The following is a 23,913-nucleotide window of genomic DNA, read 5'->3' on the forward strand; positions in this document are numbered from 1 at the left end:
TGATCCAACGCTATCTAGTTCCAGCAGAAGCTGAGTATCAAGGTAAGTTAACAACTAACAATACAATTAAATTTCACTATTGTGAGTTCTAATAGATATGTGACAAATGAAAATTTATCTCCTACTGCATATGCAATAAAGAGCAACACCACCTTTGAGACAGCAGTATTTGATACACAAAACATCTCCTGAGCTACTCAGTTTTCAGTCTGGAGTACTCAGCCAAAATGATGCATGAGCTAAAGACTACAGTCACTCCACAGCTGATTTATGAGCAGACAAAAAATCTGGTGGGCTGAAGAGGGTAACAACCTACTAATGTGTGTCACAAACCTAAACTTACTGCAGTGAAAAATCACAGGATAAGTCTGCCACATGTATGTTTGCTTTGCTCCCTGGAATCTTTCTTCTTACTCTTATTCCAGGAGCTGAAGCAGAGATTACTGTAAGAAGAAGACTATCTATATAAACCAGCTATGCACTGGCAAATAATTTCCCCACAGAGCAGAATATTGTTTTATTTATCTCTGTAAGTAAAAATTTTACAGTTGTTCTGCACTTAGCAGATTGGAGAATGGAGACCTTAATTTTTTTTATGTTTTGTAGTTATTTTTTATGTTTTGTACATATCTAATTTATTATTTATAATGATAATATCATATATTAAAGAGTTGCATAAATCCAGAAGTAGATTGTTTAAGTACTAGGCTTATTTCAGCTATGGATGGAAAGCAAAAAGGCTCAAGGAAGCTAATGTACATACATGTACCTTCTTTCCAATTCTCTTCCCTATCCCACAGGGGCAGGAAGGGGGTGGGAGAAATGAGCAAGAAGCTTTGTGGTACTTGGTAGCCAGCTGAGATTAAACCATAACAATAAAATAACACATTTTCTTCCTTTTAAATGATTCAAAGTATTTTTTTGTAACTCAGCAGAGAATTTAGCCCATAACTCAGAAAGAACTGGAAACCAGTGTTTCTGGTTTGATTTTCATTTGCTTTTATTTTCACCAGAAAACAAATTTTACTGGACCAAACCATCTGTCTTTCCACCACAATAGCTTTTAATTTCAAACAAATAGGACAGCTCTCAAAGACTTCCAGTTCCTGCAAATTTAATGAAAATTGGTGATTAAAGACAGAACCCAAATTAGTACACTGACACAGAGACAGACAGTTAAAATTCAATTAAAATGGCTCACATCCATCTTAAGAGACACCAATCAGCTGGTCAATCAGCATTAGTTTTAGATGGCATGTAAATAAAAGCCTAGTCCCAAAGGTGCAACTAGGTACTAATCAGAAAGGTAAGCTCTAGTATGAAGCTGAAAATACTAAGAAATTTGGAGGGCATAAGGGAAGCAGTGCACAAAAGAATAGAAAAACTGTAAGTTTCATCATTCATAGAATAATTTCTCTCAGAACTAAGATCAAATATCACTAGAAAAATTATTTCTTTTCTTTGTTTTTTTATAAGGCTGTTACAGCCCATTCCCCTGAGCATCTATTAGCTATACAGAAAATAAAGGAACTGCTGAATCAGGATATAGAACAGCTATAAGCACTTTCAAAGTGTCAAATTAAAATTTCTATAATTAAATTGTTTAATGATTGTTTGGATATGATACCAGTGTTCTGCATACAACAGAAAAGGAGGAAAAAAAATAAACAATATACCCTGACAAATATTCTCTCATCATAATTTTTCATATCTCAGCTATTAATCAAACTGTTTCTTCAGGCAGGATATCACGTATTTAGTTTTATTTTTCACCCCAAAACCCCAAACTACAGGTCATAAAGAATCTTCCTCTCAAATATAACCACACTTGTTTTCCTTAAGTTTTTTGTTTAACTATTTAATTCCAAGATTATTCCACTGAGGTGTTACAAAACAATGTCACATGACATGAAATTCATATATCCATTCAGCTTTTGTCACCAAGTCGATTGATAATGCTCTTTTTTTCATCTTTTGCATTATTTCACCACCTGCATTTTTCACCTTGTATTACCACACACAAGACACCAGCTGTCTTCTCAGTAACACTGATTTACTTCATTACACTTTGTCAGTAACACAACCAAACTTGCAAGGATCATGTTCAGTAGATGCTGAAAATGCTACTTATGTACACTACTATATATACACTGTATATACATATATAGCTACTATATATACACTATAAGCTTGTGCCCTTACTAATCTCCTTCTATGTCCTTGAATAAGGTTTTAGCACACAATAATTAATGTTACACTGGCAGGTGTAACACTGCTGTATCATTATAGCTGTACAGGCCTGTCACTGGTAGGTGTTATTACAGCTATGCATTACTTTAAAAACCTTTGAAACCCAACAGTCTAACCATTACTTTAATCTCTCTACTGAAAATAATGTCTCCACCAACCTCACCAAACTAACTCCTATCTCTTCCCTATAAAAGCATTATTAATTCATAAATGGAACCTCAAATGACTGTCATAATTCTTTCAACTCATTCATACCACTTATAAATCAACATTATTCAAATAAATACAAAGATGTACACATTAAAATTATTTAGGTTTTTTTTGTTTATGATTTCTTGCTCATTCTATGCCTTTCTGCTGATTTATAGAGAGTTCAGTACAAATGTACTACGTATTTTTAATGCTTTACAATCCCAGCTGTTGCATCTTCACATGAAGTGCTGAAGAGAAGTAGAAAGGCTATTAAGAAGGCTGCTCTCAAAATACATGGTTAAGATACCTGTCCTATGTCTGCAGAAAGTTGGCAACAATGAAAAATTGGACATAGTTTTGCTTTGTTAGGAAGAAATTCTTTTCTCAGAGGGTGGTGAAGCACTGGAACTGGTTGTCCAGAGAGGCTGTAGATGCCCCACCACTGGAAGTGCTCAAGGCCAGGTTGGGTACGCCTTAAGTAACCTGGTCTAGGCAAGGGAGTGGGAACCAGGTGATCGTTAAGGTCCCTTCCAACCCAAACCATTGTACAATTCTATGTGTTCACTCCTTCTTCTCATTACTTTATGCCTTTGTTAAACAAACAATGAAGAAACTAATTTAAAAAAATTATTTTGGGATTGCCCAGTTACAGACATTTGATCCTGGGAACGTCTAATGTCAAATTTCAGCACACACAGGTCTTTGTTTTGTAAGCATTGGTGCAGAGGTGTCCAATACATCACGCATAGCTTCCATGCAGTTGAGGAGGAAAGGTAACTATTTGTCACTCTCTTGTTCCAAACAATTATGTTGCAAGCTAATGGTGTATTCACTTTAAGAGACAACTTATAAAAAGTCCTCTTTGAAGTATATCAATGTGTAAAAGCCTCAGTGAACTATTACACAGAAACTTATTAACACATGTTTTTTAGAAAGCTCTGAGGAAAATGAAAAATATTTCAAGAGGAAAAATAAATACTCTGTTCCTTGTTTAGGTGTACACATATAATCCTCAGCTAATCATATCCCTCTGTAATGTACTGTTCAGCACTGAGAGAGGCCATTACTGAGAAGAGATAACATAAGGTAAATGCCAGCAACAAAATGCTTCTCAACAGGATGAAAGAGCGACTGAACAGTGCATTTAACAAAATGACATGCACCATTACCCTGCAGCACAGCACTTTCAACCGTTTTGGTCAGGTATGGAAGAGAGGCCTGTTTAGAACAGTGGACATATTTGAGCAAATTATTTTTTATAGTCATGATACGGTGCCCTAATATATCAAACAGCTCCCTGGAACTTTCCTGTACTATTTAATTATTTTCCATGAAATCTGCTGCCATTTAATACTGTACTCATAAACATATCCTGGGTGTCCTTGGACTTTGCTTTAACCTGTGTCACTCAAAACAGAGGTGTGTCAAGGAACTGCTGAAGAAAGTCTACACCTACTACTACATCTTAGTGTTCTTTAACTAACACCAAAACCAGATCAATTTCACAATTTTCTGCAGATTATTGAGGCGCTGCCAATCATTTAAATTTAATGGGTGGTCTCATTTTATTCCAAATTTTATTAGGAATGCCATCAGTAGCTATTCTTGAACAACTTCCAGTATACAGATTTTTATTTATAATAAATTCACACAGTCAAGGGATTATTCAGTAGTTACCAGCATAAATTCTAAATCATTAAGAGCACTGGGGCAAACAAAAAAACCTGCACCAGTTTTAGTCAACACTATCTGTGGACCACTTCTGAGTCTTATTACTTAAAGTTGTATCAATGTTTGCTATAACAGCATTTACTTAAAAAGGAGATTGAGAACTTTAAGCTGTCCATGGGTCCAAACAGTTTTCAAAGAAGACAAAGGACTTGCAGTGACCATTTTGTTTACAATAGTGTAGCTTCACCATTGGCTCCTTTAGTTCTCAAAACTATCCCACTCCTTTTCCCTCATCATAAAAAGCATTTAATGGATATAGCTTCCACTATTTCAGCATCATAAAAACAATGTTCTCTTCCAAATACAGAAAAAAACAATCTGCAATTCTTCTGCCAAGATGAGAGGAGATGGGGCAGAACAACATGGAGGTATTCTCTAGACTTCCTCAGAAATCAAGATAATCCAGAATCTTACTAGAAGAAGCATCCACGCAATTCAAATGCATAACCATTCCCAAATTTTCACAAGTAAAAAACCAAATGAAAATTCCAGTATACACGAAATTTATACCTTCTGTCCCTGTATGTAATTGAAGTACAGTAGACTTCCTAAGCTTTCAAAATGGATATAACACTCTGCTTTTTTATCTACCAATACATTTATTGTGAAATATTCTGTGCAGGATTGTTTTGGGTTGCTTATTTGGTTTGGGTTTTTCTTTTTGGGGGGGGGGGGGTTGGGAGTGTTCCATCATTTTATTGGTTTTGTGTTTTGGTTTTGTGTTTGTGGGTTTTTTTAAAGTATTCAGCTTCTTATACTACATTTCTAGGACACCACCTGTACGTTAAAGTGAAACTTGAAAACTTGAAGATAAAACCCCATGTGCTGGAAAATCCTCAGAACCTGAGGGCACTGATGAAAGGCAAGCAGCATTTAGCTGATTTGTACAGAAACACCTGATATGCAATAACGTGCATTGTTTGATGTGAACAGCTTTGTAACTGCTTCCCTAGACAATAAAAAATCTAGACATTTGCATTCACAACTGCTTTCACAGCATTTTTTAAGGGTCAGACTGTACAGCAGCTGGTGCATCTCCTGCTTTAGCAGAAGTCAAAGACAATTTTTGTCACTGACAGGTCACCAGTAAAGAGCATGTGTAGTGCCTCAGAAAATTTTGGTGGATACTCTGTTGCCTTTGGATTTGAATATTTCTGTTAATGTTCAGAGTAAGTAAGTACAGTAAAATACTTTAAATCTCCTTAATGTTAAAAATAATGTAATTTTGATTTTTTACTTGTTTTCAAATAAATATAGGAAAATTTAGACACTTGAAATTAAGGTCATGCTGTATATATGACAATGGGATCTCTGATGAAGCTCTTAATTTTATTTAAGTAACCACTGAAGAATGACCTAAAATGTAGTCACAGGGAAGTGTAGGAGATAGGTGGGGAGATGGGGGGATGCAGTCATAGGGTAGCTCTCCCCTTGACCTAAAAAGTCTTATTTATCAAAAATACAACAATTTCACAAAAAACTATTCTCTTCTGAATACATTTCAACCCACTAGTCACAATAGTCTCAGTAAAGGAATCCCACATTCCAAACGAAATACCAAATTGGGCAAAAGGGAAATTTCTCCTTCAAATCTCTTTGCTGAGTCCAAATCATAAGATTCAGGGGACTGGCTGTTAATCTGAACAATTCTTTAGGCTGCCAGTCAGTAAGACTGGTATACCGAGTAGAAAACCACTCGTGTTTTAGATGAAAAGGTTTTCTCAAAATGCCACCTTCTTATGGATAGGGTTTTAATTCAATTACTCCCTAGCTTTTTCACCTCAGCTTGCATATATGTTATACCATCTTATTTGTAAAAAAAATAAAATTCACCTATTTATAATTTGCAATCTACATAAATAAAAGACCACAAAACTCAGGAGTTTGATAATATATGATGGCTGAAATTATGGATTTTTAAAGAACTATGACCTAAAATTCTTTTTTAAAGGTTAATCTTTTTAACAGCAAAGACTAATGGCTTATTCTTTTATTTTATTTTGCTTTCTTTGTATTAAATTTAGTAGTACCTCAGAAAACAGTTGTGGTCAAGGTTCCCTTTAAAACAGGAGTGATGACAACTGCCTAAGAGCTGGCTGCAGTACTGATCATGTTAAGAATGCAAATGTCCTTCGCATTTTGTCCCTCAAGGTTTTCTATTTCTGTACCACAGCTGACACCCTCACTTTCCATTTTCAGCATGTAAACAGAGACATGGAAATTGATGGCTGTATGAAGTTAGGTTTACATGCAAAAAGAATCATTTATTCTTTGCCTCCACTAAAAAAACAAAAATATGCTAGTATTTACTTTGGCTATCTCTAAGACAATAGCAAACAATAACAAAAATCTTAGGTACTACACCCTCAAAAAGCAATAAACAGCAGACTATGAATCTCATAAATATAGAAAATTTGCATCCTGCTAAATGCATTTGCTTGATGATTAGAGTATCCCTACAATTAAATTCTAATTACCCTGCTTTGCAGTAATCAATTCTTATCTACATCATTAATTCATTTATTGGCTTCCTCTCTCCAACAATTTATTTGCTTGCCTGTGCCTCATCCTTCCTTCTTTTAACAGCATACATCATCCCCAGCAGTTTTTGTTCCTACCACACTCAATTTTCTCTCTTCTGATCCTTTCTGTTCCCAGAGAAGGCTCCTCCCACCAATTAGTAGTTCCTTATCAACCTCCATTTTATAATTTAATTCTATATGTACCCCAAATACCTGCATCCCAGTATTGTCTCCACCATATAGAATTTAGTATCAGAAGCTGTTACCTTTCATTCATCTTTCACAAACATACAAAATGCAATAAATGTTTGTTTCTGATTTTTAAGTTTTAGCCAGGTAATAGCATCAGATCATACTACTTAATAAACTGCAACTCTTCACTACTCTCTTCGAGTTATTTGTAAAGTGAATAAACATGTTATTACTGAATACAACAGACATATCCCTCTCTCCTTGAAGTCAGCTCCTCACAAGCATAGTCATTTAGACAGCTGGAAGACAGGGCAGCTTTGGTAAAACGAATCTGTCAAAATTAGCAGTTAAAAATGTTTTATTTTACAGTAGTAATTCTGAGAGAGAACTATCTGTAGCATGAAAAAGTGTGCAAAGCCTTGTTTTTGCTTCATGCTTTACATTTTTCTTTCAGTTTTGAAGATTCACATAGACCACTACAGTAAAATGATACTACAAGAAGAAAACTGCAACTATGACAAATTAATTTTAAGGCTAATATCTGGAACAAGTGGGAAACTGTCTCTGCTAACTGAATAACCCAAGAGAATGTAAAATCCCTGGATCCTTCAGATGAACAATAAAGGCATTTGCTTTTGACAGTATGCTCAGACACTGGGGCAGACTAATAAAGCTTGAACATATTTTCATTATGTAAAATTGTCCCTCAAAATACTCCTTCCTGTAATTTCCTGCAATGACCTCTTACCCCTCTTTCTTAAGAGGGACAATATTTTCCTGTAAGGAAAAAGTTAAATTTGAAATTACAGTCCCAATAATGATGTGTCCTATCACTGTTTTAGTTATTCAGACTTTCTCTTTCAGATTATATGTATTCAGTTTAGTATCTGATTTTACATTTTCTCCTCGTTTTTTTTTTGTTTGGTTTTTTTTGTTTTGTTTTGTTTTGGTTTTTTTTTGTTGTTGTTGTTGGGTTTTGGGGTTTTTTTTAGAATATAAATATATGCAGTATAAAACAGCAAGTGAAATTCAGCTCTGGTATATTTTTCTGATATTTAATGAAGACCTATTTATCATTTGATTTTCCAAATTAAATTACAAATTATCCCAAAGTATCTTAGAGGTACACCTCTGTCTCAAGCCAAAAACCAGAAACCTGACTCATTCCCTACAGCGAATCTTTAAACATAATTAATAAATCACATGGTATTTCTGACTGGGGATGGTGTTTGTCAAGCTTACAACAGTTACCAGTTCGATGCAACTCCAACACTTCTCCAGAAGAAAAGACAGCATACTACCACATTCAAGAATTTGAGTTTCAACTGTGAAAAAAATCTTACTGGTCTGACATCCCCACATGAGTTGGTAAATTGCCGTGCTAAGCCGAAATCCAGCATAAAACACTTCCTACAGGTGCTTGGAAAACGTCCCATTGCGAAGTTTGACTAGGAAGAAAAAGAAATACAGACAGATAATAGATGAATACACACAGGTTTCAATATGTTCACATATTAATGCAATAACACAACCAGAAAATTCATATTCTATTTCTTTATCCTTCCATGTTTTAACTTCTACTGAACTCCAAATGAATTTGAAGAAAATGTTGTTAAGAGAAACAGGCATCCAACTTCGCAAATCTGAACAGTGGCCTAAATTGTCCAAAGAGCTTGTCATCTTACTTTATCATGTAGAATATATTAATTTTTATCAAGATTTTTCCAATCATGTCACCTACTCACAGAATTTCAGTGTTGCCTAATTGGTCTCAAGGAAAACAAACAATCAAGAATTTCAAGATCTGAGTTCAGCACAGAGCACAGTTAGCTCCAGCTAATTTTTTCTCACCAATTTCACTTGACATTCACTGCCTCTATACTCTTTTCCTATTAAATGAAGGCTTAAATGGGGATGGGTCAGGGGGAATACAAGTTTTATAAGAAGTTACCAGGAAGAAGTGATGGAAATGAAATTTTCCTAATGTACAGAAACTTGCTGGAAGTTTTATGTAAGCATCATTCAGCTGACAGGAAACTTAGCAATATATGTCAGATATAACAAACTGTCATTGTCATATTTTCTGGGAAAATCTCTTTGCCCAGGATTTTGCTCCTGGGAAGCTGAGAAGCCTCAGAGAAAAAAGAAAACAATAATTATTTGATTTGCTTCTCCTGTGTTTTGCTGCTTTGGAATGTGTTTGGACATTGTTTACCAACAGGTGATTGTTCCATTGGTTTCATGTGAATTGTTTTGACTTAATGGCCAATCATGGCCAAGCTGTGTCAGGGCTCTGGAAGGAGTCATGAGTTTTCATTATTATCTTGTTAGCCTTCTGTAAGTATCTTTCCTCTATTCTTTAGTATAGTTTAGTTTAGTATTCTTTAATATAATATAGTATCTTAAAATAATAAATTAGCCTTCTGAGAACATGAAGTCAGATTCATCATTCCTTCCTCCCTTTGTCTGGGAACCCCTCAAATACAATAACAAACTATATTTGCATCTATTGAAAACACAAAGATTTGCTTACTTTTCCTCATTTACAAATTCTGGCACTTCAGAGTTCTAATGATATTTGTCATACAGAGCAATATCGAAAATAGGTGACTGAATTTCAGGAATAAATTCAAAGAAAAATAGAAAATAGTAAGAACAAAAGCATGATACTACCAGGAAGGCAGTCTCCTCATACTAACCTATTAACAATAGATCAAATAAGAATTTCACAATAAAAAAAAAAAATTTCCTCACACAGTCTGTCTTTCACATTCTTGTTTGTTGAAAAAATATTAAATACCTAAAATCTGCTATTGAAGGACTTATAAATACACTCTACAGTTAGTATCTATTCTTTTAGATTTATTATATGACAATATTAATTGCCATTAGTCAAGCACATTATGTCATATCTCATGGCAAATACTCTTGGTTACATAATTCTAAAGATAAGGGTTGGAAGTTTTAACTACAGCAAATTGCAAGGAGGGCTAAACTGGAGACAAAGACTGAAAAATACCAAAGTTACTCTTGTCGCAATCCAACATTAATTAATAGAAAAAAATCTGCCCTATCTGATGATTAAACATTCAATTTTCCATCCTTTCTCATTTTTGCATTTTAGCAGCTAGTATAGAAGCTATTCTTACTTATGCAGCCATCTAATGACCACATCTTACTTGCCTGTTTTGATTTAATGGGCAGACTTACTGGTTTTATGTCCCTGTGCAGGAATCCCACAGAATGAATACTTTCAATAGATTCCAAAATCTGCTTCCCAAGCCGCAGAGTGGTACTAATGGTGAACGTCCCTCGAGATTGGCTACGACGCAGGTCTGCCAAGTTCCGACCCTGATAAAATTAAAAGGACATTTTAAAAAAATACTAATCCCAAGATTCACAGATGCTGTAAAGTCTTCCTACTTCTTCTTTAGTGGTTCATTATTAACCATGAAATACTCTCAATACCTATTTTCACACTCACAGGTAACACATCACACCTAAATGTAATGACTGTATGTCCACAAGTATCTCCAACACTAAATTTAGAATTTGCTTTTGAAAATGCAAACTTAGTACCTGCCTATTCCTAAAAACATGGAACAAACTAATCTCTATTAGAAGACCAGTACAACCACAATTACTTAAAGTTGTGTTTTTGTCACACCCAAAAAAGGCCACTGAGAAAATGTTCATGAAGACTTCTTCACACTCACTTCTTTAAGGAAAAGTCCATAATTTAATTACACATTATATCAAACAGATGAAAAATATATTATGTAGGAAATGCAACCCCATGACAGCATAGAACTGCTGTTCTTCTACAATAACAGATGAACAACAGTAGGAACTAGAACACACGTTGTTCAGTATTCATATTCACCAGGATGACAAAGGACATTAACCCCATAACTCTAAGTACTAAGCACCTATTTTATCCCTTTTTAATGAACAAGTCTTTTAGTAAAATGTTTTCTTTTACTTGCATAGGATAATTTTTCATTTTTATAAAAAAGCCAACAAAACACAGAGACTCATATAATACATTTTAGGCTATCTTCAAGACTAAAAAGGAAGGTAAAATATCTCAGAAGACATCACAGTTCCCTCTTCCAACAGTCTGGTCTTTGTCAGGATGCAAGCTTTCTCCCTTTTGAGAGAATTATGGAAAGGATATAAAAGGAAAAAGATATACGGATATGCTCAATTTACATTCACTTACTACAATGCATTTGTGATCTTTGGGGTTTCTTTTGTTTGCTCGTTTAGCATCCTCTAAAATCTCACTGGTATATTCATATACACTTGGCTAATAAACCTAAAGACACAAGCAAACATTGAACACTTTGATACACTAACCTGCAACTGCATGACCACATAGTTAAATCTGTCATTCCGTCCACATCCTATGAATCTACAGACATGATCTTTTCCTAAGAGAAAAAGAAGCAAATTAGCCAATAATAATGATACTTTGTGGTTTATTCCTGTAAATAGGTAGGAAATTACTGGAAAATATGTAAAATAATAAATTAAGCCCCACGCAGTTCAACAGCAATAAAACCAAAGTTAGTTCTACCTGCAATTAAAGAGAAGCTTTCTCCCATAACCATAGCTCTCACTCTTCCATAAGAAAATATGCATGACATCATGCCTAAATGTCCACAAATTGGAGACATTTCAGAATGTCTGGAAAAGGTTATTTTCTTACAAATCTAATGGTTTGTAATAGACAATATTCCTAGCCAATATTCCTCTTTTCTGTAAGCTGCGGATGCCATGATGAAAGAAAACTGTAGTACTACCTGTGAGTTATGTTTTGTATTAAAAAATTGTAGAAAATGTAATTCAACTAATCTAACTTATTAATATCTTTCTCTAGAATGCAATCATTGCTCTTTAGCTACAAAAGATAAATTCAGCCCAGGTATACTGAAAAAGGGGGGAAAAAAAATCAGAGTTTGGTTTAAGCCGACTTTCTTTAAAGCCTTCTCCTGTCCTAGGAGCAAACTGCAGAGAAGACAGGTCAAAAATAATCTCCGTGCTATCCCTGCAGTTGAAAATCAAAGCAGAAGATTCCCCAGGTAAATACAGATAAAAAGGCAAACCAAAGGCTGCAGCTGGAAACAGAATGGGAATGCAAACCTCTTGTCATTTTGGTACCAGTGTTCATTGACTTGGAGAAAAGCTGTGACCCCTTATGATCCCAATCTGCCCCACTCTATGACAGAACAGGGAACTGTAGGATTAAAGCTCCTCAGGCCATTTACCTTCCTTTCTCACACCAATGGAAGCTGCAGCCAACAGAAAGCTGATGATCTCAAGTGGTTGCTAAAGATGTGTAAAATTTGTCACCTATTATTTCTATCATTAATATCTTTACCCTTAGGATTACAAGAATGCCATAACCAGGGAATCCCCACCCCACTCATTACTGTTTACAAAACACCCTAATGTCTAGCTATAGATCTGATGGGACTTTTTGCTACTGCTGTACCTGTAGCTCCATCAAAACCCTAAAACTTGACTCTACAGCTTCTAAATGTTTTCAATTCAATTTCATACTGGACAGAAAAGTGGTTGCCTGTTTCTTGCTTTCTCAGGAAGCTGCCTGCCACATCCAATTAAAACAGGCTGGTAGGCTCTCTTAAACAATGAAAACCTAACAGGATTCATCAAAATAATTTATTTAAAAAGATATCTCTACATTTCTGCCAATACGTAAGTGCTAAACTTCAAGCATCACCGTTTTTTCTCCACTTTTTCCTTCCACCCATTTGTTCAAGTAAGACAGGCAATATTACAGACAATAAAATTTTATGAGGAAAAAGGATTAGTAGCAAATTTATCAAGTTGAAATTTTGTATATTCATTGCTGTAGTTTCCATTAATGAAGTCTCATCTTAAATATTTATGATTAATTTTACAGCCACTTGTGGGTATTGTGAAGGAACATCTTCAGAGAAACATACATTAGTCAGATTTTATCTGACTAATTCAGTAAATGTCTAAAACTCAGTTTAGTCAGAGAAATCCCATTTTGACAGGAGCACCAACTCAATTTGTGTGGAAAATTTCCTAGAAACTTTTACATAAAATTGAGGAAAGAGGAAGGACAGAAGTAGAACGTAAATATCTTATTCAAATAGAATGATCCTCCACCACTCAAGTGGGGCTATGTACACCTACTACAGCCTTTTCCTCAACAGGAAAACAGTATTTTCTTACACCTGTGAGCTACACTGCTGAGCTGCAGAGTGAGAAGATGATGTTAATAGGCTGCAGGGAACAACTCTGCCCTTGAAAAATCTCCTAGGGAGGGTGCTAAGCCTGTGTGCCATTCCTCAGGCTGCTGCAATGTAGCACTACAGCAGCTTTACAGCTTACACCAGACAGAGCCCATCACTAAATTACACTCCAGAGCTGTAAATGAGTGAGGGAGAAGTCTGTAAGGTTGTGTGAGACAGAAACCAACTGAGTGAGTCTTACTCTCACTGAGTGAGATGTGATAAATCTGTCTTCTCCCATCTGACTGTGGGAACAGATGGCCTAACAACATGGTTAAACAAAACAACCATCTGTTGCAGCAGATTTCTTTTTTTTAAAAAAAAAAAAGGCAAAAATAAGAAACTTAAAGAGTTAAACAATATTCTGCAACAATAATTAGGAGACAGCAGGGAGAAGAAAAATTAAGATGTAATTGATGACTAAGCTGTAATAAATGGCCGTATCAGTGAGCCTAGTCCTCCTTCACAATTAAGAGAGAAGTCATACAATTGCTCACATATTCCAGCATGCTTTGCTAGCTCAAGAGTCTTAAAAAGAACTTATTTGAAGATTTTCATTAGTCACTGTACCATATACAAAGATACTACTTTTATATACTTCATTATACCACATAGTTATTACTCATTTTACCCCTGCAATAATGACCACACTGTTTTAATTTCAAAAGTTTCTGAAAGTAAAGAATGGTAAGAAATAGTGCATCCCTACACTTCTGCCAACATCTATTCTTATATCAGTTTCACTGTTTCTGTGAAGTAAGATTCTAGTACAGATACATTCAAAAGAATGTTTATAACCCTAAAAATGTCCCTAGGACTACTATAGACTAGAAGAACACACCTGTTGATTTATTCTCTTCTAAAAGCCTGTTTTTTCATAATATTCCACAAACTGTGCAATATTTTTTAAAACTCAGATCTACACATCAAGAAAATCTTCACCAACAACTGCAAGCTCATTGTCTCTTATTACAGAGGAAACATTTCAAAATTTGAAATAAAAAGCACTTTCATGACAATTCTATTCCTTCCTCTCTATGTCTGATGTAACTACAACACCTTGCAAGAAGAGAACCTAAACCCATTGAGAAAAGGAGAGTAATTATATATATACTCATACATACACACACCAAAAAGGGATAGAAGAACAAGATAAAAGTTGGTCTTAGAGGACGTATGATAATACAAAGTTGTTACAAAAATATTACAAAAAGAACTGTTTACAATTTCACTTGGTCTGAATCTTCATGAAAAGAAAAAAATTGTCAAAAATAAGACTAATTTCTACATTATAAATACAGCATTTAGGAATAATAATAAAAAAATCTTTAACAAGTAATTATAAAGTTGTTTTCTATTCCCCATTCTCATCCACTTTTCTTCAGTTTCCCTATGCTTCAAATTTTTAGCTCTTCCATAATGAAACTTGTGACGGTAAAGAAATGAATGCAAATGGCTCCTAGGAGAAAAGATTTCCTATAAAACATAAAATGGTCCCTACTATAACCTTATTTAATAAAAAACCTTCCAAGTATGGATAAAAAAAGCTGCATGTAAAACTAAAGTACTGTATCTATGCAAATTATAAATCACAATATATGCAAATATTCATTGACACATCTCTTCGCTAAGTTTTCTTTACTGATCACTGACAATATTCACTGTCTAAAACCAGAGCAGTAAGAGTGTTAGGTGTAAACTTCCCCAACAATGACTGGAGGTCACCTCTAGTGTTACTATCACCACCAACTTCTTTTTTTTTTTTGGTGCAAGAGAGCAACAAGTTATAAAAGGTAAGGAATAATATATTTAGATTGTTTTCTCATAAGAAAGATTTTCAAAAGTGTTATTTTTAAAGATCTCGTATAAAATCTGATTTTCAGTTATACAAAAGCTTCCATTTATTATTTGCTCAGAGAAATAATACAGAGAAAATAAATAACATAAATATTTATTTGGATTACATATTTTGTGGATTATTTGTCTCAGTGGATCTGTTGGTCGTATGTTTCCTTGTTCTGTTCTTTTTATCTAGATGTTTCCCATTATTCAATAGAACCAAAGACTCTTCTGTAGGAAGACTTGGACTGTTTGGAATTATTGTTTCCTAATTATTCCTCTGAGAGAATAACTTCTGTAAAGCCCTATGGCAATTTTTCAAACATAAATATTTTATTGTTTCATCAACTTTTTTCCACATGTATTTCAAAAGATAAAAAACTTTTGACTAAGAAAAAAATCCCTTTTCTAATATCCTAACTGAAATTCCACCATACTGTAATTAACAGTGGAAAGTTAAAATGCACTCCAGTTACACAGTCCTGTATAAGGTCATGATTTATAAATACATTGGCATTGTAGTGCTACCAAATTGCAGTGTTTTCTTGCAGCTCTACTAATTTCCTTATCATTTAGTTGTTTCATCTATACCATTTTAAGGCCTCTGGGTTTTGTAAAATAGAATCAAGCTCATGTGTACAGAAAAAGACCCACAAACTCTTGGAAAAAAATAATTCTGAGCATTTAAAAACCCCAGGAGTTACAGAGTATTTTGTTCTTCAAAACTCATTGTCTTCAGCATAATTTCTTTCAAGAATCCTGACAAATGTTTTCCAAACTTTTCAACTGGCAATATTGAAATTTCCTATTCATCTCTGGACTAGAAACTTTAAAATTCTAAGAAAATATCCCTGCTCAGCTATATAATAGTAGATGTTTTAGTGAAATCCTTGAAACAGACAAAAGCATAGGAACAGTTTGTTACCATCATAACATGTGACATGCTTGCCCTCTTAAATCTATAGAGGCTGTCAATTCCTGCTGCAGTGTGACCTTTACAGCACATTAGGCAGCACCATATGTCATGCAGACTCTGTTTTATTCAAAGTAAGAGTTTGGAAAAATTGGGCTGCTGACAGGAATGCATGTATTATTCAAAATCTTCCTGATTAAAAATAGTAATTTTTAAAGAAAAAGTAATTGTTTGTATTGATAACTTCATTAAAGTATCTAAAGATACAGAAAGTGTGACTATCCAAACTCTGGTTCAAGGAATTGAACCCTGGGAAGTATTTCAGGATTTTATATGCCAGTAGTTTTCTCATACAAGTTACAGTATTTTAAAGCTGGGGATTTTGCTTATGGGGATTTTTTAAGTAAGTTTCCTATTTCAATTTTAGAAATCTCAGCAATACCTGCAAAGCAAAGAAAACAAACATTCTTAACGCATATGCTATGTGAAGGACCCTCAAATATTCAATGCTACATAGTACAGAAAAAAAAAATCTTAGAAGAAAAAATAAAAACAAGAATAACAAAGTCTAGAGCAAAAAACAAAGAGAAGATATGGATTCAGAATAAACTAAATCTGAACCCAGATTTTTGCAGCAATTGAATTATTGTTCGTTTTATTTTCATTTCATCCCATTTTAAACAAAAGCTTCACTGCAGCAAAACTTTCAGCATCTGAAAGAGCTTCTATTCCACCTTTAATAATTTACTAAGAACGTGCAGAATATAGGAAATATTTACTAAAATATTATTATAATTACAATTCTTTTTTAAAGAAGACACACTGACATTCTACTTCTCACATATCCAAGGTATAGCCCTACCTTGCAGCTTCTTCAACACAGCTACTTCCATTTTCAGCACTTGCTTTGGCTGCTGAGCTGATTCGACCTTCAGTGCAACATTTTCCCGAGTAAGCAAGTCCAGTGCATCGTAAATTTCTCCAAATCCTCCACCTCCTATTTTCCTCAACTATATTGGGGAAAAAGAAAGAAAAAAAACATATTTTAAAGAGGGAAGAAGAAAGAAAATAAAACAGCAACACTTCTTTGTTCTGCCTGTCATACTGCAAACCCTGTTTTATTGCAAATAGATTTAAAAATAATAATTATATCCTTCACTACATAAAAGAGCTACTGAATAATTGACCAAGGTATGGCTAACCACAGTTTGGAAGAGAACACACCTGATCCCCATCTGCACTACTGTATATAGCATAATAGAAGAGTGCAGTAGTATTCCCAGCATGAATCTGGGCAAAGTCAGCATGCTGAATAAAGTCGTTCCTCAAATAGTCACACAGAGCCCAGAGATCTTTAAATACAAATGCACAGTGACATTTTTAAAATATACCATCTTTTTGTCCTTTCAGAAATATGCACACTGAATAATAACGGTATAAAGTCATACCAGTTTTTGGACTTCCTGAAAAGAGGCAGTATTATCTGTTATGTGGAGAGACTTACATACAGCAGCTAAATCATAAATTACGAGAAATGGCTAAGATTATCTTTGAATATACATCTCAAATGTTACTCACATTCACTTAAAATTCACCAATATCATTCTTATTAACAGACAGACTCAAGAAACTTGCAGCACTGAAAGTTTCATCTGTGCAAGAAAGAGGTAAAAAGAATGCTCATAGCATACTAATTAGTTTGCACTACCTTCAGAGCAAATATTAAAAGGTGTTTCTTTCACTCTGCTTTAAGTGGTCACGGGGAACAGGCACCTCTTTGGTTTTCAATATCAAAAATGTCAATGCTGTTTCACAAAATGCCTCCCCTGGCTAACATTCTAAAGCTGATAAAAGAGAAAAGGAGACAAAAAAGAACTTACCCTAATATAGTTTTCTAAATGTCATCTGAAAGCATACAGTTGCTAACATTATATGACTACACTGTATAAAAAGTCATTTAACTGTCCAGGGGTCTAGAGAGCAGCAGTATGCTGACCTATCTTCAGATTCTGAAAAGTAATCTAATGTCTCCTAATTAACACCATCAGACATTTGACTGAGCAGGAAAAACATTTTTTAAAATAGCCTAGGCTTTATGAATATAGAAGATAACAGATAACACATGAATTTTCAGCATAATACAAGCACACCAGTGAGAATACACGGTGAAAAAGGTGAGAGGAAAAGGAAAGAGGTGACACAGCCATCCTCACCCCTTACAAATGTAGGCACATTTATCATCTAACTTCATTTACCAGCTTTGAGAAATGGCCAGACCATGAAAGACTGCCTCTGAAAGCATTGTTTCTCTACATATGTGCTTAAAATAAATTTAAAATAAACAAAACCATCATTACAGTAACAAAATAAACAGATCAATTTATATCTTCAGCTAAAGTACAGAAGAATCATTAACATACACCCAATAATCACACCACTCAGTAGTCCCAGGCACAAATTAACCTCTCTTTGATTACAGAAAAAAATACTTTCCATGTCCTTTGTCACCGAGTCACACACATTCAACAACAAGTCCATGTTTTCTTTTTTTTTTTGCTGCCAGCATCCCTATAGAAGCTTTTCTTGTTGCTTTTCACATCCTTCACCAGTCACAACTGCTAGCTGAGCTTTGGCTTTCCCATATTTCATCACACTGAGGCAACATCTCCAGGGTAATCTTGGGCAGCCCATCCCTGCTCCCATCTTCTGTTCATTTGCATTTTGCCTTCCAGTTCACACAGGTGGTGGCCACTCAACCATACTGGTCTCCTGCCACACCTGCTCAACATCTTTTACCTTGATGAGGACCACATTGTCCTTGTTTACACCTGCATTACAATTCCCCACTTTGTTCATTAGTTTCAGCCTTCTCTTTTTGCATTTAGCATCTCACACCCCAAACTCTTTCTCTCCATTCTCTCTTTGACTTCTGTGCCTTTATATGCTTCCAGGCTAAAGCATTCAATTTCCAGCAAGGTTTATCTTTTTGCTTACACTACATATTGAATGGCATTCTTAAACATATCTAAAATCAATTATCATTACAAGCAAGTCTCCAAGTAGGGATTGTAATAAATGTTTCAAAAGCAAAAGAAGCATGAGGAAAGGCATCAACAAAGAATAAAAGCAAATGCTAACAGACAACACTAGAGAAGGGGGTTGTCGCTGGGGAAAAAATATTTTATAATTTTTTTATGCTTACTTTTCAAAATAGTATCACCCTAAATAATGTCTAGGTTAAAATTAAACTAAATTGAACATGTTTCTTTAAAATGTTCATGTTCAAAAATTTTAGATATGGTTTTCACAACTGCAATGAACAAGGTCCTCAACAGCAAAAAAATCCAAAAACCACATCTCAGTTTCTTCTGCTGGGAGCCACTCCTATGAAATCCTGAATTCAGGAAGTCTATTGCCTTAGATGCCATAAGGAAATCCTTAATGTTTGCTACAGAATATAAGAAATTGAAGAGCTACCCACAGGAAATTCTTTGCACTCATCTACCTGTAATACTGTATCTGGAAAACATATAAGTGAAAATGTATAATTTCATGAAATGAACTTCAGCATACTTGCAAAATTTTCCAGAAGACACTTATGTCATCAGCAGTCTTCATTACATAGGAAAGAAAATAAACTTGAAGAAAACACAGCCACTGTTGCATAAATCAGACAACTAAGTGGTTTTGTGGCTAGTGATATATATGCTATTATCTATAATATTTTGTACATTATTGTATTTTAAATGGTATTTTATACTATTTGATCTGATTCAAGACTACGCTTTCTGTTTTTACTTCACTGCTGTATTGAGATTAAATATAAGCAGGTATTTTACAAATACTTATACTCCAGAGATAGCTATTTAGGTTCTATTTACCTGAAAGGAAATATAAGGATTTCCTACATCAGTTAATATCAGCTTCCTGCATATTTAAGTGAAAAATAGGGTACAAGACAGTTGAAATCATTTTCTCTTATGAATTTAAAATTAATGATGAATTTGTATCTTCTATGTTCAGTCTTACAGTTCTAAAAAACTTAAAATAGGGGAGTAATATAAAGTGAGCAATTCAAAATCCCTTCACAGCCTACTACACACACACAGATACTCTGAATGTTGTATTGTGAACTGGTCTTTTTTTGCCCTTTTTCAAAATTCTAAGTTAAATAAACCAAAGTGATCAAGAGGAATGGAGAAGGAGCTACAAGAACTCAGCCTGCAAAATTTTCTCCCAGCAAAAATAGCTTCAACTGGACACTATTTCCCTCAAGATGCAAATCAAGGATATGAACAGCAAAAGGGAACAGAGCTATTTATGGCAAAGCCAATGCTGGCACACAATCAAATGAATACAAATCAGCTGAGAATAAATCTATGCCATAAAATCCAACAAACAAAAGGAAGAGCAGCAAGGCCCTGAAAAATCTTCCTATAAGGAGTAACATATCTCACAAACCTACTGGTTTCAGGGGAGGGCATCTGACTGATCTCCAAAATGGACTGATAGAATCACTGGCTCATTGGGTTCAATATACTAACAGTACTCTTCCAGTTGTGCTTAGATCAGGCATGACATTGGGATTTAAGAGCTCTCCTAGGAACTTATCAGGAAAAAAAAAATAACCCACTTTAAAGCCTCATCACTTTTCTTTAAAGTAGGGTAAGAGAAACAAGTAGTTTTAAAGCTCATTCACGATTAATTTAATTACTAAGCAAAATATATCTTACAAGAATTTTCAAACTAATTTCAAAGCACAAACCACTTCTTTCTAAAAAGAAAAGAAGACACAGAATTGCAGGAAGGCATACTCACCACCTTCCATCTTTCTTTGACCAATATTCCCACACTGAGGATGTCAGGCTGATCCCCTCCTCCACTCATTGCAACCTCCTGAGGTGATGGAGCTGCTACGCAAAGTCTGCGTCAGTAGAAACCATCCAGATCCCAGGAATGGCTTCCATTTAACCAGTCACTGCAGAAACAGAGCAGAACTCAGTGATTAACAGAATAACAAGATATACAGCAAAAGTTTTGTTTCTCATCCAGCATCTTAACTAGTTTTTGTATCCCACAGTGACTAACATTGAAATTTTAGTCAAACGGTTTCCAGTACAGAAAAAAATTCAAGGATAGGCTTCCTTAATTTTCCAACTTGCTCTCTCCCACATCTCCAATATCAATCTCAATACAGAACTAGTAAACTTAAACATTTTTAGCGGTATATTCCACAAGCAGTTTCAAATTGCTGCAAGGTATAATTATATTTAAACCTAATTTCAATAATACCTTTTAAAATTAGTAGCTAATTAAATAATCTAATTAATAACTTATTGAATAATTGTTTAATTAATTTATAGTAATATATAACAACATTAAAATAATATTAAGCAAAAATTACTATGTTAGAAATAAATACTTAAGTTTCAGTTGCACTGCATACAGACTACTTCACATTTTACAATGTGTTTCACATAGCTAGAATTATTTCTGATTAAATACATCTTAAGTACAATTATCTCAGGCTATAAACAACTGGTTTTGGTAAGGGAAAAAACCCTGTCTCTGGTAATTTTGACAGTTCATTATTTTTATTTTCTGGTTTTAGCAATCATTTTAATGGATTATAGATAGTATTATAAAAATTGTACTTTGGAGATTAACATATCCATAATGGCTCCCATCAGCAACTGCTACAACCAATTAAAAGCTTATTTCAGTTCTTTGAGCTTTTCTAGAACTGGGCTTATTGTTACACTAGTGCAATTATACAAATGTAACTGTTTGTATAAGCCCTCTTATCCAAAGACAATACTCTTTGAAAAGTATGTTTGCTTTAGGTTATTTCCATGGCTTTCAAAATAGCATACCTGCAAGTGAACAATGCTTCTCTCCCTGAATCAACACACAAATGATATGCAAAATGGGTAAAATAATTCTGATTTAAATCAGCAGTATGGCCTTCCATGTGGCTAACTGCCAATCTTACTACTGGGACTAAAAGATGTGTTTTTAGTAAACACTCCACTGCTTGAGCAACCTGGCTTTTTAAGACAAACATTTTGTTTGACACGACAGAAACTGTGGCTGTTTTCCATGTTTTTTGATATTTCTTTTTCATGTTGTATTTACGCCTTTTTGCTTAAATTGGACATTATGACAGTTGAACCAACTCCAGATAAAAGAAACCCCTCTGGAGAAACATTAATCTGGATTGGTTAAGGATCTAAATTTACACCCAATGAGAGTGCATTACGTGCCCGTAAAGGAGTGTTCATTCAGAATACATAGCCTAAATTGATTTAATTCAAACAAATGAAGGGAAACCAAATTAATATTGTGTATTACGAGTAACAGCATCCATCCTGCAATTTAATCAGGTTGAACTAAACCAATTCAAATTCTACTGGTGATAGTAAATTCTCCCCTGCAGATAAGGTCAAAATTCTAAAAAGAACTAGAGCCATTTATGTGAACCCCTTAACATTACTAACCACTGACCACACTCACTGTCTTTTCGAACAGAATTATCATAACACACTCAGGAACCAAGACGAAACAAAAACCCACTAATGAAGGGGAAAAGATCTATTTCCAAAATTACATACTTAAAGCACATACAGTGGCTTTTCCCCATTTTAACTCAAATGTTTGCTTTTCTTTCTACCACCTGCCAGTTACATCAAAGCATGGGTTGGTCTTGACAAATTGTTCACTTCTATACTGGAATTCCAAGAGGGTTTATTTTTTCCTGATATTGCTTAAAAGAAGTAATGGTGAAACTATTCATCTTACCAGAGAAAAATCTAAAATTGCAAGTAAGATTTTTGCTGAACCTTTCAAACATAAACAAAATTCATCACCTGTAGGAAAAGTGCTTTATTAAATCAAAGATATGACAGTTCAGAGTTTTTTGTTAATTCTTCTATCAGCCTTGATTCCTGATTTGATACTTAATTTTTTCTTTTTTTAATACATTTAAATTTACAATTTATAGTCACAACTCTGACAAGTATTTCTGGCAGCTGTGCATTTGTGAATTCTTGAGCAGACTAAGAGAGCATCAGCAACTGGCCCAGAATGCAAAGGTCCAACACATACGTTCAAAGAACCACCCTGTATTCTAAGAACTGTTGTAGAAATATTCTATTGCTGTATGTAATATCTGCATGGCCAGGGTAACAAAATCTTCATTTGTACAGAATTCCTCACTCCTATTCAAATACACTAATTCCTTGTTAAATCTCTTGTCATCCTAGATCGTTACAAAGCAACTGTATGTATTCTATATCATCAAAACCAGGTATTCAACGCCATAAAACACCAGGATCCATTGAACTGTCCTGCACGGGAGGCAGAAGTTCACTCATGAGCCCCTGAAGACAAGGTGCTAAGCTCCTCCTGAAGCTAAATAATCAACTGCAAGCATTACAAACATATTGATGTCAAATCAAAGAATCCTATTTTTTTCAAGACTTCAAGTAAAGCAGAAGAAGGATTCAGTGACAAATTTCAAGGCCAGAAGGTTTGAAATTGGCCCAAACCTTTACCTGATCAGGCCGCTTCATAGCTTCAACCCGTTTCAGTGAATTAGCACACACTAATATGTAAGACTCCAAATGTTCTTCACTGCTAACATGTTCCAGTATGTTTCTTTCCTCACAATAAACATAACTTGCTTTGTTTCAAGGTTTAATGCATTTAATTTTAACTTTTTACCACAGGTTACAGTTTTGGTAACCAAATTCCATTTCCAGTAATTTTACTTCATTTAAACACCTAAAAATTCTTTTTTAACTTCCTGTATATTAATACATTTAGCTTTAAGCCTTCCTTCACAGCCATGGGGTCTTTTATATAGTCCTCCTTCAAAACCCCTCTCTTTGCTCCACATTTTTCTTGTGGTGTGGACATTGAGTTAGACATCCACACTGAATTAGACTCTATCATACCAATTCCTAATATGGAGAAAAGTTTTTCTTAT

General features: G+C 34.5%; 1 protein-coding gene across 2 annotated transcripts in view; it reads right to left on the minus strand.

Annotated features, from left to right (window-relative positions):
- The window catches only part of TTBK2 (tau tubulin kinase 2), an 81,354-nt gene that overhangs the window by 38,100 nt on the left and 19,341 nt on the right, over positions 1–23,913 (minus strand). For both annotated transcript variants that reach the window (XM_036384493.2, XM_036384494.2), the window contains exons 2-6: positions 20,745–20,904; positions 16,789–16,936; positions 11,247–11,320; positions 10,098–10,238; positions 8,231–8,335 (exon numbers count right to left, since the gene is read on the minus strand). In XM_036384493.2, coding sequence (XP_036240386.1) covers positions 8,231–8,335; positions 10,098–10,238; positions 11,247–11,320; positions 16,789–16,936; positions 20,745–20,813 — 537 coding nt within the window. In that variant the 5' untranslated portion in view covers positions 20,814–20,904. The remainder of the gene's footprint in view (positions 1–8,230; positions 8,336–10,097; positions 10,239–11,246; positions 11,321–16,788; positions 16,937–20,744; positions 20,905–23,913) is intronic.

The sequence above is a fragment of the Molothrus ater genome, chromosome 6, assembly GCF_012460135.2.
Source record: "Molothrus ater isolate BHLD 08-10-18 breed brown headed cowbird chromosome 6, BPBGC_Mater_1.1, whole genome shotgun sequence".
Classification (NCBI taxonomy): Eukaryota; Metazoa; Chordata; class Aves; order Passeriformes; family Icteridae; genus Molothrus; species Molothrus ater.